Source organism: Pleuronectes platessa, chromosome 13 (genome assembly GCF_947347685.1).
Source record: "Pleuronectes platessa chromosome 13, fPlePla1.1, whole genome shotgun sequence".
NCBI lineage: Eukaryota > Metazoa > Chordata > Actinopteri > Pleuronectiformes > Pleuronectidae > Pleuronectes > Pleuronectes platessa.
The window spans coordinates 12,094,883-12,112,119 of record NC_070638.1 but is presented as its reverse complement, the minus strand read 5'-3'; the positions used below and the strand labels follow the sequence as shown (position 1 = coordinate 12,112,119).

Here is a 17,237-nt window from a genome sequence, read left to right as displayed (position 1 = left end):
TGGGTGTGGTCTGTACAGAGTTCAGTTTTTAACTTGTGCCTTAGTCATATTCTCTTTTTATTCCTGAAAAAAACATGTTTGAGATGGAGGAACGGCAGCTACTTTTTTTGATTGTACACTTGTACATGAAATTAATTCATTATAGTTTCCAGTCAAATGCATCACTGCACAACATGCAGTCACATTAGTGTTCTCGTCTGGGGATATTCAGAATGATTTTAATTGGTTTAAAATGTATATTAAAACAAGGATTTGATGGAAAACTCAGTCTAGCAAGAGGTGAGTGTTTTTCTTTTCTTTGTTCGAATCTTATTTAGACGCCAATGTGTAGCAGCTCTTAACTACACAACTATAGTCAAATACTCAAATGCAAAGGACATTTATTTGACAATTTTCACTTGCCAACAAACCTGCATGATCTTACTGGGAGTTTAGTTTTCTTCGTGTCAGAACCCCTTGTGATGAGCTCCCTGACACACTCCTCACTGACAGGAAATAGAGCAGACTGCTGCTCGCTGTCATCTGACAGCGCCGCAGACGGCTCCTCAGATCCCAGTTTAGTGCCTGTTTCCTGAATGCGATATAGGATGTATTTTGGGTGCGCTTGATGTCATTCTCATGGATTGCTCCCCCTCAGTCTGTCTCCACGGGAGGAGATGGCATTACTTAACAAGCCAGCTGGGAGCTGTTTGTAGCTGTGCTTAAAATGAATAAATAAGTGCATCCTGCCTGGTCATCTAGAAGTGAGTGTACCCATGAGCTGTCCAGCCAGCCAGGGCTCCTCAAATCCGATTAAGCTCCATGATCACTGCTCTGCCTTGTGCTGAACAGGGCCAGAACACACTGGCTTATGAGGCTGTTATAAAATACTGTGTGCCAGTTTTTGTGTGTGGTGATGAATAAAGATCTGGGATCAGATCAAAACAAAATCTGTTTTTGTCCTCACGTGTACTCCCTGTATCTACATATTCTTCCATTTATGTGGAAAACTATTAATCTACTTTCATTTAATCTATTAAACACGAGAGAAAAGTGGAAAAACAACACCACAATTTAGTAAACCCAAAGGTAACATCTTAAAATCTGATTTGTTATGTTGGACTAAAAACAACCTAAAGATAATCAGTTAATTATTAAACATATCCAGTGAGATAAAGCCTCACATTTAAGAAGCTGGATCCAGGCAATCTTAAGAGTGGAAAATTGATTTCATTAATATTTCATGACCAAAACTGTTTTTTATTAATCAACATACTGATTAATCAACTAATTGTTTCAGATCCTTTTTTTTAATCCCCTCGCCATATACAGTTAAAACAAGAGGTAGGGCAGTAGAGATGTTCCAACACCATTTTTCCTTTCCTGATTACGACTCTCATACCTGGACTTAGCGTATTTGCCGATACAGAGTAATTATTACTGATTCGATACCTGTGCATTTAACAAAATAACTTTTAACACTTTCATGCTACTCATCCTGTATGGATTATTCCTGTCATTCGTGTACGGTCTGTAGCTAGTGTTTTAATTGGCAGCGCTAGTGCCAAGTCGGCCATACGGTACACAGCAACATTTTACTTTTAAGTGAGAAGTTTTGCCAAATGGCTTTTGACACACTAACAGAAATGATTTCTACTACGCCAATGTAAAAACGGCATTTGCCGGTGGCAGTATAAGCATAACTGTCTCAAAGTGATAAAAAGCAACAGGATAAATCTATCAGGCAGTGAAAATATGTTAAACATTGTGTCTTAACAATCAAAATAAAAATCAAGGAAAAAGTTATAAAATGTCTTCAATAACGGCACAGTCAACAACCTGGAGTTGGAGGACCACTGGTTCTGAGTGCATTGGGATCGGGACAGGAATTTATAGTTGTTTGCAGAATTATGAAGGTTCATGAAGGTTTGAGAAAAGTAAGAAGGATTCAGCTACAGGACGCATTTAAGTTATTAGTATGGTCTTTCAGGAGTCTCACTTTGTTCAATGTGAAAGGTATGAAGTTATATTTGACAGTAGTACAAATGAACACACACACACACACACACACACACACACACACACACACACACACACACGATGAATCCAGATGCCAATGATAGCACCATTAGGCCAAACACCACCTGCCAGGTTTAAGGCTTCCGTCTGTCTAGCACACCCGGCTGGCATCTAACACACACACACGAACACACACACACACACACACACACACATACACACACTCACATATCAGTTTGTTGCCAGAACTCTGTGTCCTCGCTGACCTTTTTACTTTCATATGTAACCCAATTTCTCTTTCTGGGTTTATCTCTGTTGCACTCTTTCTGTGGCTACCACTCTCCGTTTCTACCTGTTTATCTCTCAGCCTTGTCTGGGCTCTGCCTGTCCGTCCCCTTCTCTCTGCATATTTCATCCTTCAATCTGTCTCATTTTCATTCGGTCCCGTCCTTCACCCAACTTCTTTGCAATTTGTGCTGCGTCTTTGTGTAACTTCACATATTGTTTTCTTTGTACCCCGTAACACACTATCACTGGCGGCTGAGATTGGAAAAATACCAGGAGCCAACCACATACACGCATCCTGGGTACAAAGAACATTTCAGCAGTCAGACTCACATTGACACACTTTAAGTTGCAAACTTAAACACACACACACACACGTCCCTGTGCTCACATGCTGTATAGGCAGTGTACACACTCTCAGCTGTATGTGCAGCATGCTCGTCCTCTAATCTGTGGCTTGCTTGGGGCTTCTTCCAAAGTCCGTGGACCTAAAAAGGCCTAGCCTGGAACAGTAACACCCTACACTTAGCCACATGGCAATAGCTAGCCCACACCCTGCTAAACGCAGCCAGATGTGCAGGGACTGGCAGCCCGGTCCGCTGTCACTGCAGCCTCTTGCAGCCCTGTGACCTACGGAAGTACAAGAGAGTACAAGCAGCGACTAGATCCAGCCATGGCTCAGTTCAGTCGTCAAAATGCAGCGATCATGAGGCAGCAACTGTAACGTATGATGGTCCAATCAGCCCCAGTCGATCGCTCAGCTCTCGTCTACAGAAGACGCCGTCAACAGCAGATGGCTTCTAGACCTCAAGGCCCCGACGCACACAGACATCTCTCCTCCCTCTGTCAGCTCTGCCGTCCCCATCTGATGCTCACAGGGGTGAGACGAGGATGAGGAGACGCGACAAACACAAAAAAGACGCACATTTGAAAAGAGGCTGGAAAGGATCAGCTCCGGAGAGAGGACGGCGTGTCCAGGCTGAATTTGAGGTCCACAGGGGGGAAAAAGGTTATCGGCCATGCGAAATACAAAAAGTAATAAAGATCGTTTCCATGAAAAACAGGCTCCAAATGACTTCATGGTGAGGCAACACGAGTTACGACGTCCATGACGCGCCTGTGTGTGTATTTATCCACAAGTTTCAGGATGTTCATCATTAGGTTGTTTAGAAGTCGCGGCCGAGTGCTGCTTGAAAGTGTGTGTCTGCAGTCGGTGTTGTTTACTCGCTCCGCTGTGCTAAATGAGGTGTTTTCCTGAGAAATGGGAAACTTCACTGACTGTAGGATGACATAAACTATCTTGGAGAGAATTTGTATATCTTGGACAGGTTTGCGTGAGTGTGCGTGCGTGTGCCTGTGCGTAGTTTGTTTTGGCAGGGTGACCGTATCCCTTAGGCACGACAATAACAGCACCCTGAGCGAAACAAGGAGGGACCGCGCAGAAGAATGACACATGGAGACAGGGGAAGAGTAAACAAATATCACTCAGTCTCTGAGATCACTGTGATCAGTGTCGTCAGCAAAGGTCAGGCCAGCTACGCACAGAGCCCCAGCTGACAGATTCATTGTCCCCAACTAGCCAAGGGGAACAAGTGGAGCGCAGAGAGACCCTTCCATTAACTGCCGCAGGTCATTAGGCACAAATAATTGCCTCGGTGTGCCAGTGTTCCAAGATTGATTTCTCTTTCTTCCCTCACACCCAAAGCATCGCAAATTAACTCTTGATTTCATTTCATTTAGAATCAGAGATTTACAGTACTACTTTAGGCTATTTCTCCGGTGCATGTTGCCAGAACACACCAATCGTAATTCAAAATTTTGTATGTTGACATTTCACTGTAAAATTGTGATTTTTCTTGTGAAAGCAGCATCACGTCATGGTCCATGAAGTTTGAGGTTGGGCTACTAGCAGTCACGTTAGACTGAGTGTGTGTTCACTCATCACAGCTGTTGTGCTGAAGGGACGAGTGCCAGTAGAAGTCAGATGTGAGTGCGGCACAGGATGTACTGAAACTTTTCTTATTCTCTCGCTCCTTGCATTTGTTTTTTAAACTGCTCTTAATTATACTTTCTTGCTAGATTAACAACACAGTGATGGTCAAACTAAAACCTGCCAGTGTCAATCAGTCCACTAATGTAAAACTAAAGGGTAGCTTAGCTGCAGGCCCTCAACATGGGTTCTGCTAAGGGCTTAGCCTCTGCCCCCTGGATTGTTCTATTTATGATACGAGGGCTCTCTAGTCTCTTAAACGTATTGTCAGTCTGTGTGTGTTTGTGTGTCTGTGTGTGTGTGTGTGTGTGTGTGTGTGTGTGTGTGTGCGTGTGTGCGTGTGTGTGTGTGCATGTTCTGATCCATTCCTGTTTACCGATTGAGGGGACAAACACTCACCATCGAAGGCCTTGTGCTGTCCAGTGAGGGAGCTCTGTAAGGATCGTCCGGCGTCTTTGAGAAGTCCCTCCATCTCCCTGCGGCTCAGCAAGATCAGGTTGTCCTCCATTACACTGGTGCAGCAGGTGTAACCCTGGGGACAGACGCGCAGGTGCTCTCCTAGCAGGACACAAGGAGACAGGGAAAGCGTTAGAAACATTACACTTGCATCAACAGGTCCCGTCAACTCAGTCAGCACCCAAAATAATTGAGCTTTCGAGTTCTTTTTCGTATAAAATGCTCCACTATGAACGTGGTGGAAAAGCTTCAAAATCAGGACAGGATTAATGGTAAGACGAAGACAACTGTGCAGCGACGGGAGCAGGAGTAGAGCATCAACTCCCATTCAATTTTAATGAGAACTACTGACTAACATGTCTATGCATGCATTTGCAAATATACAAACTCACACAGAAGAGAGAGAAAGAGATATTTAAACTCTCAAAGAGCTGTGTGTGTCTGTGTGTGTGTGCCCGAACACACAGTAACAGAACTCAAACAAGGTTCATCAAAGTTTCTTACTAGAGTCAAGCTGCAGCTGAAGTCAGAACAAATTATTCCATAATTAAAATTCCATCAACCACATGAACGCAGCCAGGCTTCGGGTGAACAAATTTCATGAGGGGAACAATCAATTACATTCATATTAACACTCCTACCCACTATAACTATTCCCCCATGCAAGCATACACATTTAAACCTTTCTCTAAAAAATGGAGAACATTGTGGGACGTTCCCTTTTCTTTTCTAGACTAACAGGTTCAATTAAAGTGCTAAGAATGAGAATAGCATCCGTTATTGACAAGCCCAGAGTCGTTATTACAGAAGCCAAAAGCCCCAGTGTTATTTGATACTAATGTACCACTGGTTGCACTTTGTGGTAAGCAGTGTTCACAGATAGAGTGCAGGTTGTAGTATTTCTGCCCTGATTGTATTACCCCATATATGAAGGAGGCAGCAAACTGGATCTCAGCGAGTCCCCCCTCCCACCCACAGGCCCTGCAGTGACATGCATTAAGAACTAACTGGCTCTGTGTCATTCCCACCTCGTCGCCCATTCCTTTCTCCTGCTTGTCCTCCCTGCTTGAGGACTCTCTGAAATTCCCTCGTGTGGCCTTGAGCAGTCTGCAGAGACTGGTATATTGTACAATATCGTACAGTACACACGGAGAACAGGAGTATTCAATAGAAATGACTAGTGTTATGATTCAGTGAAGTATACATTCAAATATCAGATGTGTCAATGTCTGTGTATCGTCAACAGATAAATCTTAAGGGATTATACATAACTCCTATCTCATATCAAGTAAATACAGAAAGCTTTTTTTAAAAGGGCTTGAATTTAGAAAAATACAATGAGTGTAAATTAAGTTTTCCCTTTTTCTTGTTACAGATTTTTTTCTTACTTTTCTTACTTTCCTCTGATTCGCTGTCAGGTCCTCCACTATATGTCTCCCTGGTATGTGTGTAAATCAGTCAGTAGCTCATCAGAATTCGCAGATTTCATTGGCTGCATGGCATCACGTGAGAAGATTGAACACCCATGATATAGGTGTGTAACTTTCCGAGGCCACTAACCTGCTACTATAATGGCTAGAAAAGCAATTATGACTTTTTTGTTTGGAATTTTCTTTCTGCTTACGATCAATTTAAAAAAAGGAAAAGTGTTTATATAATAATAATAATAATAATAATTATAATTTGTATATCTTCTGTTTCCTGCCTTTTGTGTGACGGAAATGCTTAATCCACATTTCTACAGTGACAAATCCCAAGATCGCATTGTTCTATCATTTGTCGATTGAATGAAGTCTAACAATAAGTCTAATGCTAAGCCTTTAAGATAAGCAACACGTGTTCTAATGCTTTATTGATATTACATAGCCTGATCAAAGCCATATCTGTTAACACACATGAGCAATAATGATTTAATGTCCCTCGGTCTGTCATTAGCATGCACCAGGCCGGGTTTTCACCTGAAGCCAAGTCTACAGGCACAGTGCTGCCATCGATAAGATTGATCCTTCCTCGTCGATGCTACTGATTTCTGTTTGCACTGGCTCAACGATTACAAGGCGGCAATTCACCTTCATTTACTGTAGTTCTTACCTGAGTGAATCCGCCCCCCCCCCCCGCCCCCTTCCTCCCACAATCCTGTCCGTGATCCGAGCTGTATTTTACAGTCAGCGTGACATGAATCCATGCACTTCACTGATTATGTGTCAACCAATTAAAGGGCAATTAAAGGCAATTTTTCTCTTTCAACACCAAGGTGTAGAAAAGGCTGCCCGGATGGGAGGAGAAGGTGACATTGAGCGTCCCACTGCAGCCTTTCACTGGTTGTGATGTGGCTTCCATCCCCTCAAAAGGGCATACGCACTGTTATATTTGTGTCGGGGAGAGGAGGATTCAATTAAATGAGAAAGTGAGGAGGTGAAGAAGAGAGCACACGAAATAGAGGAAAAGGGAAGGAGGACTGAATGTAGAAAAATAAGGAAGGAAATTGAAAGAGGAATAGTAGCACAGTATTATCGGGGGGGTCAGCCGTAATCTGTCAGCTCCTGGGACGGCTGTTAAAATGCGAGGACTGCTTTATATGTTTGTGCAGTGGCCATTTCTTCCAGTGCAGTCTGCTTAAAAAACAAGAGCACACACGAAATACACACAGAAAACCACACACAAAGCCAAACAGGCTCTTTGGGTCCATTTAAATATATGAAAAACAAGGTGGTGATTTTTCACGTACACACATAACATCTGCAAACTGGACACACAAAGGCATCGAGTTTCAAACACATACTCAGTCCAAGACACACATCTGCTGTGCAGCAGGAAAGGTCACCTGCAGCAGAGCATTACGTTTCCAGCTGGTTGAAGCATGTGTGAGTGTATGTGTGCACGTACGTGTGAGTGTGTTCATGCACGTGTGTGCATAGGGCTGTGTGTGTCTATTTGCTGGAAAGCAACAGTAAGTCTCTTTCAATCAAAGGGTGGAGGTAATGTTCAGTGTCCTTACAACCAGACATGTCTCTCCTGCTTTCACACCTCCACTCATTTTCATCTTCTCAAAGTCTCCCTCGATCTTTCTGTCTTCTTAGAAATAAATATATATAGAGTTTATATTCATATAGCCTGTCCCTACTGCAACACAGCCCTGGCGTTTTCAAACTTAAGTGCTCAACAAAGTCATGTGGATGTAAGCACAGGACTTGTCTGCACTTTTTTTTTTAATAGATATTTCCTAGGAATGCATGACATTGGATTTTTGCCGATATCTTGTAACTTGTAAATTATGGCCGATTGCCGCTACCGATGGATGCACATGTTTTCCAGCTAATTGCAGAGAACATGAAGGCGGGATTATTTTTTATTATTTATGCAAACTCTTGTCTTGATGGCCTGATGGCAGATGCAGACATAAAATGTTGGCTTTTTAAAGATGTACACATACACCGGCAAAATAAGAAGTCCACTTCAAATTTACATGTGAAACATGCCAGGATATATCATTTTAATTTTTTTAAAGAAAACTGTAGAATTCATCCGACTTTAACAGACTAAAATGATGCGCTCCCTGACGCAATCCTAACAATATTCACAAACAGGGCAAAGTTGACCTCTTTGACAAGTTGCAAACAGACTCAGTTCACATAAATTCAGTCCACAGGGATCATGTGAAAGTAAGTAAGTATTCAAAGTTGTATAACTACACAGCAAGTGAAGCCAACTGAAGGACATCAACATACAAAGTGCAATCATTTTCACAGTGTTGAAACCATTAGCCTAAATTAGTAGTCGTCTGCTAGGGGCCCATTGTGGGGTTATACAATCATTAAAACTGTAAACTTCAAACTAGACTCGATCTGTGACAGCTTGAGTCCTTAGAGAGAACACAGTTCTCCTTTTCAGTCCAATGAATGAGGCTGAAAGACTCATTAGCCTTTATCCTATTATTCAAGTAAGAGAAGTAAACGAAAATGAGAATCTCGGAATTTTCACAGTCAATGTTATTTCTCTTCCCGTCTATGACACAGGAGACAGCGGTGAACAGCCGTTCACTGTCAACACTTGTGCTCGGTGCACTGAGGCACTTGTCTGGTAAAGAGCAAGGAGGCGGGCCTGGTTTGTTTTCCAGTAATCCAAAGGGCAGGCACTCTGGTGTTGAAGGGGTGCAGCTTTTGTCCCCCTCGCAAGACTGGGGTCGGGCAGCCATTGCAAATTTCGACACTTTAAAAAACTTTAACTCCGCAGACATGTGTATCCCTCTTTTAAGCTTACGGACGTGATGACGTATATGTTATACTGAAACCTTTATCAGCTAATACCGATGGCGTACCTGTATTATCATGCAACCCCTAATATTTTGAACAAAATTCTTTGTTTTACGAAATATCTCTGTCCATCTATATAAGTCAAGCAATCATGCCTGGCCAGTAGGTGGCTTCATAAGATCGACAAACACCAGAGAACACTGTGGTCCTAGTAATATTGAGCGAGGCAGATGTCTGTGAACACTGGTAATCTGGAGCAATGATGCTAGATTTAGCTGAAAATGACATCTTACAGTGCTAACCAAACATAGATAAACCAGTATACGGCTGCAATTACTGGATTTGTTTCCGCCTCAAAGGTTTGTTTTGCTATATATCTGCATGAGCGAAGGCTAGTGTGCTCCAACAGTAGCAGCAACTGGGCCACAGAGGAGCCGGCCGCTAATGCTTCTGCGTGACACGTCCAATTTTCTGTACTTAGACAACTAAACAACATGTTATTATTACATACTACAAAACCACTTCTGGTACATTGGAGATTTACCTCGAATTAACCAATTTCCAGCCGGCCCCTGTTATTTCCTGTCTCTGTTGTTCCTGCAGTCTGAATAAACTTTGTGGAATGCACAAATAAATAAATAAAATATGCTCATAATAATATAAGGGTTCATGTCCAGCAAAGAGAAGGTGAATTATAGTTTCAGCTGTTTTGGTGCACAGCTATGAAAGGAAACCCCAAGTGAGATCTACTCAAAAATAAACAGTCACAGTTGTTTTTTTTATGCATCAATCAACCACTAGTCTACCGACACGCCAATCAGCACAGAGGCAGCAACTTAATCATCTGGCAATTTCCTCATCGCACAGACATAAACCACCCAGCCACCAAAACATTATAGCAGTCCTTCATCACTTATTTCCCTTTTCTTCTCACACACACGGCTGCTAAATGGTGAACAGTTCCCAAACTATTAGCTTATCACTGTTCACCAGGGAGGAAGGGTCCTATTAAATTGCCATCTGGGGGGGTGGAATAAAGTTGTGACAGCATTCTAGAGATGGTGGGAAACACACAGAGAGAGGAGAGGGCAACAGGAAATTAGGAAGGAAACCAAAAGCCAGGGTGTCTGTGTCATTTCTGTGGGAGAAAAAGTCCAAATTCTGCTCTTGTCCAATTAGGGTCAACATCTATGTGCGACTAGAATAGTTTTGTTATTCCAAGGAAATGTGAAGAAAGAAAGAGAAACACTTGTCTCTAACAACATAATGCACAGCCACTCTGGCAAGTCCCGATTCTATATTTGTTTCAACAATTCAGGAAGTTTACCTAACCCTTGAATTTAGGAGAGGATCTACGATAAGTGAGTACATAGAAACCACTGATTGCAGTATAAAGTTAAGATCTAAATAAGACCATTGAAATCTTCACACATTAGAGATAATAATAATAAAAGGTTGGATGACTTCTCAGAAACAAGAGAAGAAAGACTTCTGGTTTTACTTTTTCAGTCTGACCTTGCTGCCACTAAAGTATGCATACCGAGTAGGAATTGAGGAAAGATTAGACACGAGCAGTTGGTAAATTTCCATATTTTTCATCCGAAACACATTTGACACCGACACTGTTTCAAATAGTGACAGTCTGTGTGTCAGTGACTGTAGAATATGTGTAGAATATGTGTGTGTGTGTGTTTGCACACATGCTGTGGGATGTGAGAGATTAGCAGCCTAACACAGTCGTTGGCGAGCGTGTGCATGTGTGTATGTGTCCACAGCTCGGAAGATTACTGCCAGTGCCAAGGAAAACTCGCATTGGAACATCAGGAGTCGCAAACATGTGCTCACACCCTCACACTTGAACAGTGGTTTAGGGATAAACAGATGAACAACAGCAGGGTTATTTGGCAGCAGATAGTTGACATGTCCAGGAGTACACGCTAAAATCTCACATACCGGCCAAACAAACGCTCCACGGCCCCTGTCTTACTGCAGCCACCCTGAATGTCTGTTTACTGACAGTCTGTCTACTTATTGTCCATTTTTCTTCTTTTTCTTTCACACACATAGAACAGCCCACTGGACAAACCAGGCTGTGAACTGGACCAAGAGCCACGAGCCGCTCGGCTGCGTCATGGAAATTATTGAATCTAACTGTCCTCTTATAAAATGTGACGGATTCTCCTGTCCTGACATATCTATGCTCAAAGCTCAGTTGGATTGACCTGAAAAACATCATTATATAAATTCTACTTAATGTTTGCATCTGCCTGATATCAGGAAATGTTAGTTAGTTTGAGCCTAAACGTCCTTGTGATTATTTGGTGTTCTGGCCAGGGGGGTTTAGGGTTTTGCCCATCCTCTGAGCAAAGTCTGAGCACTGGACACGTCCTGCCTGCATGATATCGAAGGATGACGTGGACCCTTGAGCTGTGCATGAAAGCTGGCACATCCCACCCGCCATTTTTCAGATCCTTGATACCGGCAGTGGTGTTGAGGATTCTGTCCTGCTTGGCCAAGTGTTTGCTTAGTAACTCTGTTTGTGTTCAAATTCTCTGTAAATTGTTTCTTGACCATTAATTAAATACTTTGATATCATTGAATTGATCAATCAGTCTGATGGTTTATTTCCTCACCAGAAATACTTAGAATTCTCATGGCAGCAAATGTTTATTTTACAGAGATGGAATAACTGTTTTTTAAAGTAGAATAACATAGCCTTCAGGGTTGTCCCTTCCGGCTGTATGTCTGTAAAGTCAGATCTAAAACGTGCTCTCAAAGACGAACGGAGGAAAAACAAAAACCAGTGGGCCTAGTTTTCAGGACTGCGATCACAGCGATGAAAAAGGCAGATATCTAGTGTCCTTACAGTTGGAAAAATGCTAAACTGGACGTGCCCTGTATTACGTAACAAATACCACCCGACATCTCATTTTTGTTCATGGGGACACTGTCAAGTTTGAGGGATGAATTATTGTCTTTAAAAAACCTGTGAGACCAGTCCCTCCACTAAACTCAACCGAACACCATTTGTCGACTGAATAATCCTGATTTATTTCAATACATGTATATATTTCCTTTTTTATCTTTATGTCTCTATACTTAGAGTTCTTTTCCTGAATTTTTCCGAGTCCATGTTTTCAACCCTGTCTGTTTTTTGTTGGTTGGTTTGATTATTTGTAAACAATATAACACAAAAACAATGATTCTCACAAAACTAGGTGGAAGGAAGCAGTCTAGGACATGGAATAATCCATTCAATGTTGGAGCGGATTCCTGTCAGAAGGTAAATCCAGGATACTTTTTTCTCCAACTGATATATAACAGCTAGGTAGGGCGTTTTCTAAATTTGATATGATTTTTCCAGGGGAATAATTTATGAATCTTGATTAAAAAAAAGTAAATCTATGAGTGTGCAAAATTTGGTGCAGCCTGATTGAATTGAAGGAGACTTATGGCCCTTGGCGGGGGTGCGCTCTCCTCAGATCCTTTTTTGTTTTATAAATCTCAGTGAGAGCGATCGCATTGATGTTCTCGACAGCAGCATATTGATAATAAACGGTCTTGATTGGCGCTATAGGCGATGGTTTGATTGAGCAAGTTGCTTTGGCTACAAACAGCTGCAAGTAGTATCATCATCACTACCCTCTGACGTCAGACGCCTCGTCCAGCCATCGCTTTAGAGTGGCTAGTGGGATATGTGTTTAAATAATTAAGTGTGGTCCTCGAAGGATGTTTTAAAAATTGAAAAGGCAAATGGTTTCCCCACCTCTGCCCCAGATGCTCACAAGTCCGGTGATGAGAGCCAATGTAAGTAAGTCACGTGTGAAGCCTTCTCGAGCCTGACGAGGTGCCGGCCACACAACGCCTTAATTACATATTACCACTGAGGCCTGCGGATCCGTCTGGCAGCTCGTTCCTTTCCAGCTAACTGCACTTGTGACAAACCAGACTGCCATACATTAATACGGCATTAGAATCGTGAAACATAACCTTCTATCGCCACAGAAAACTGTGGGAAACTCTGCACTGACTTCAGGGGAGAGGAATGGCTAAAATGATAATGTAGGTAATGATGTGAGCAGTTGGAGCAGATTCCTGAGTTAGAGGTAAATGGCTCCGGCTGGGATTAACTCAATGGTCAGCTTGTTTTAACAAATGGGCCGGACAAAAACAGACCGAGGAGGGGAAACGGGGTGTAAGCAAAGGACAGGATGGGATGAGATGAAATGAAGGAGATTAAATTTGATTGAATAGGATAAGACACGACATTGTGCTTTGCTCCTACATGCTGTATGATGAAAAAAAGACCCTGCACTTTTAATTTGATCCTTCTCTATCCATTGCTGTGTGTTTGTGTGGCTGCAACACTGAGAAGATATTCACAGTCTCCTGTTGCTCAATAAAACACGCTGTCCGTAGCTTTTTAATACGATGAGAACTGGAAATAGGCCCAATTACATGCCTTTAAAAAGTAAAAAGAAACAGATTCAACATGAGGCAGTTGGGAAATACCATGATTATGGATCAAGTCCCTGTTTCTCTGATAGTTTATTATCGTCTCCCTTAGTAACAGATGTGAACCAGATGTCAGAACATCAGGCCGGAGGACAACAGCGATACTAGTCATTGTTTACAGATCGAAAATGGATTAGGGAAGGCAATTTCTAATGTTACAAAAGAGAGGGAGAATGTGAGTGGGTGAGAAGTGAGGAGGGCCGCTCTAAACCGAAACTTTATTCCATACTTTATTCAAAGGCGCACAGTCGAGTGGAAGAAAAGGCATAACATGACTATTTAGCCGACCAGCCTACGCCTGCCATATTTGCTCTGGGACGGACACAACCTGCGGGGCTCCAATCCTGTTGCAGCCCTCTAATGGGGGCTTTGATTTATACGGAACATGATGGATTACAACAGTTTTTGTAATTAAGTTGCTGTAGCCCTGAGAAACACGCTCGAGTGCCCGCCCTGATTAGACAGGCACAGAGTGACACGCATACACAAACGCACACAAACACATTTGCTCTTTGTCCTGCTCCTTCTCTCCCCCGAACCGACTCTCTGTTGCTCTCTCCCATTCACCCGACCACAGACAAACGGATCCCAGTGGTCCCAGTGACTAACCGGAGAGCGTGAGTGCCAGCTCAAATGGTGACGGCAGCCACTCAGTAGGTACAGTCACAGCGCTGTCGAATAACAAGGCTGCCAACTTGCCCGACCATGTCCTGGCTTTGTCCATCCCCACTCTGTGTGTGGACTGAAATTACATTGGACTGACCTGGAATGTAGCAGAATGTAATTTGCTGAGCCCTGACAAGAATAACAAATCCAACAATATATGTTCCAGACAGTAGAAACACACACACTGTCCTAGTTACACAATGACCCACCCTTAAGTCTTACCGGTTACAGACATGTCTAAACTTGATCTTGTCTGAGCTGAATCTCTGCAGAAAGAAGTCAGCGGAAAAAAACAACTTGTGAAGAATATTTACCCATAACGAAGACGCACTGAATTATAGGCAATTGCTAAATAAGTGGAGTAACTACAGGGTACACGGAGCTGACCTAATTTCTGAGTCAGGAGGAATGTGTGTGTGTGTGTGTGTGTCAGCACTTAATTGAAAGAACATTGACTATCACATGATGCAGAGGAAAGAGGTCTGACGTCCTCGTCGCCAAGTTCGCACAACTCTGGTTAAACCAATCAGCACCAGGTGAATCTATTTCACAGTGAAGCACAGTTTAGAATCGGTTTCAGGGACATTCCTGAGCCGTTAATTGGTAGCGAAGCTTTTTACGTCATCAAGCAAGTTTGCCAAAGCTGAACAATTTAAAAAAAGCTTTTCAACAAGGGTGTTTGATGTCCAATATATAAATATGGAGGATTAAAGCTCTAAATAAAGAAAGCGATCCAAAGGCTGTTCATCGTTTGGAGAGGACTGAAAGAAAGAGGGAGGGACGCTGATGTCTCCTCGCTGCTCGTGGTCAGGTTGGCATTTGAAGGATTCTGGTGCGGTGCCAGTGTAAATGCCTTAACGGCTGATTGTCTGCTCTACAATCAGAACTTGACTTCAAACTACTTGCTTGGTGAATATTAGTCTTCATTTATGATCTCACAGTGACAGGTCTGCTATATTGGATAGTTACGTAGGGTATAGATATTATTTCATGTCTCTATTATGGTTTCCTAATTGATTTATTGATCCCAAACAACTTCACCGTCAATACTGAATTTCCTCAGTAATACTTACCCTATTTTAAGGAAATATAGTTAACACTGTGGAAAAAATCGAAATACAAAAGGATAACAGGGATTCCTTTATTAGCTCCATCATAAATACATTTCACAGATATCTGTTTGTTGGTTTATTCATTAGCAGGATTACACAGAGACTACTAAACTGATTCCCACCAACGTTGGTGATGGAAGAGGATTAAGGGCTGGATCCCGACTTTTTATTTATTTCCTTCTCTTTACTATCTTTTACGGCAAATAAATCACTTTTCTATAAAGGGGTGTGTATTTCTTGGTATTCGTAAACAATCATGTGTAGGCTTGATCAGTTTGATAGTTGGCTTATTGAGACTAGTTACAACAGGTTATGTTGCTTTTGCCTTTACATAACCTGAATAAAGGAATTACTGTTTTGTTACTCTATGAATGTCTCTGTATTCCTCAGTGTTTGTGTAACATACTCTCTTACCGTGGGAAATAAAAGTTTCCCACTGCAGGTTGAATTCGGGAACTTCATAGTCAAGACTTTCAAAATGTTATGAGGTCCTGGGTGAGCAAAACACCAGAGCAACATTTTTGGAAAAAAAAATGCTCTGGATGACAACACTGACATGTAAAATTGCTATAATAAATAGCCTGTGTGAAAAGGGAGAGACAGACAGGACCTAGCTATTTGCCTTGAGCTTTTTTGTGTGTGGGTCTGTGAGTGAGATCGAGCTCATGTCTTGACTCCTACACACTTGCGGGCTCCCCTTTGCGGCAGGCCCCGTCTCCTGATGGTGAAAGAACAAACAAAGCAGCCAGTTCCCCTCTGCATCGCTGCTGCTCAGAGGTGGAGAGGCTGACAGATAGAAGCTGACCTGCTGCTGTCAGGGCCTGTCAAAGCAACAAGAGCTACAACACATTCAGCCAGGTCCGAGTCAGAGACACACTCACACACACACACACACAGACACACACACACACAAAAACACAGGGTGGTGGATGATGTGGCTATGAGCGAGATGTTCACTGGAGAAAATGGGAGGGTGAGCACATGAAAAGAGTCGGGGCGATGTGAAACAAAACGCTGAAAAGTTTTCACAAAGAAAACATTTTGACTGGGAGCAAACAAAAGGGAAATGAAGCACGGGGGAAGGAAGAGTAGGAACTGAGTGATTTTCAAGTGTCTTTCAACTACAAATTATTGTTATTGAAAATTGTATAAAACGGGTATTAGGTTGCTTAATTATGAGCTGAATTTTTTTAAATAAATATTTGATTGAGCTGTGTTGTTGTATCATGTTCTCTCACAATACCTTTGCGTTACGTTCAAATACTTTTCGTATTTATATTCCTTCTGATCCATGTGTAGTAGAAGTAGAGTAGTTTGTTTCTGTCTGAACCTAACACAAGCACAATGCAGTTAATGAAAGCCCCATTGAGTTTCTGTTACCCTGTTCCTGACATGGTTATTGATTGTTTTTCCTGATTAAAGACACGTGTATTGTACGGTGACCCAAATATCGTTCCAAAGTTTTTGTCTGAACCCGACTTTTGTCTTGACTTGACTAAACTATAAAAAGATACCCATATACATTTGATTTTAGCTCAAAGGGACTAAATCCAGTTTTAGTGCAGTGGATTATTGTTGCCTGACTCAACCTCCTGTGCAAATAAACTAGGACAAAAAGCCGCTGAAATAGGAAACTACTGGAATATAACACAAGTATCTTGAGGTAACGCAAAGGTTTTGTGAAGTAGAGCCAAAAGTATTGTAAGGTACAGTGAGAGTATTCCAAGGTAAGAAAAAGGATGACTAGGTAGAGCAAGTGTAAGGCAGGGTAACCCGAAAGTAATGCAAGATAAAGCAAAAGTATCTCAGTGTAATTTAAGAATACACTGTTAAATGACCAGCTAATCTTCTCCTCAGTTTATTACAAAGCAGACTAAGGCCCAGCTAAAGAACAGAATTTAATTTCCAATAGAACTCAAATGGCATACATGAATATAATTCCACTTTTTAATCTGGCTCCTT

The 17,237-nt window shown here is 42.1% G+C and overlaps 1 protein-coding gene across 1 annotated transcript in view; it reads right to left on the bottom strand.

Annotated features, from left to right (window-relative positions):
• gpc1b (glypican 1b) overlaps positions 1 to 17,237 on the bottom strand; it is a 68,047-nt gene that overhangs the window by 22,781 nt on the left and 28,029 nt on the right. The window contains exon 3 of the mRNA XM_053437986.1: positions 4,673 to 4,831. Within this exon, the coding sequence (XP_053293961.1) occupies positions 4,673 to 4,831 (159 nt within the window). The remainder of the gene's footprint in view (positions 1 to 4,672; positions 4,832 to 17,237) is intronic.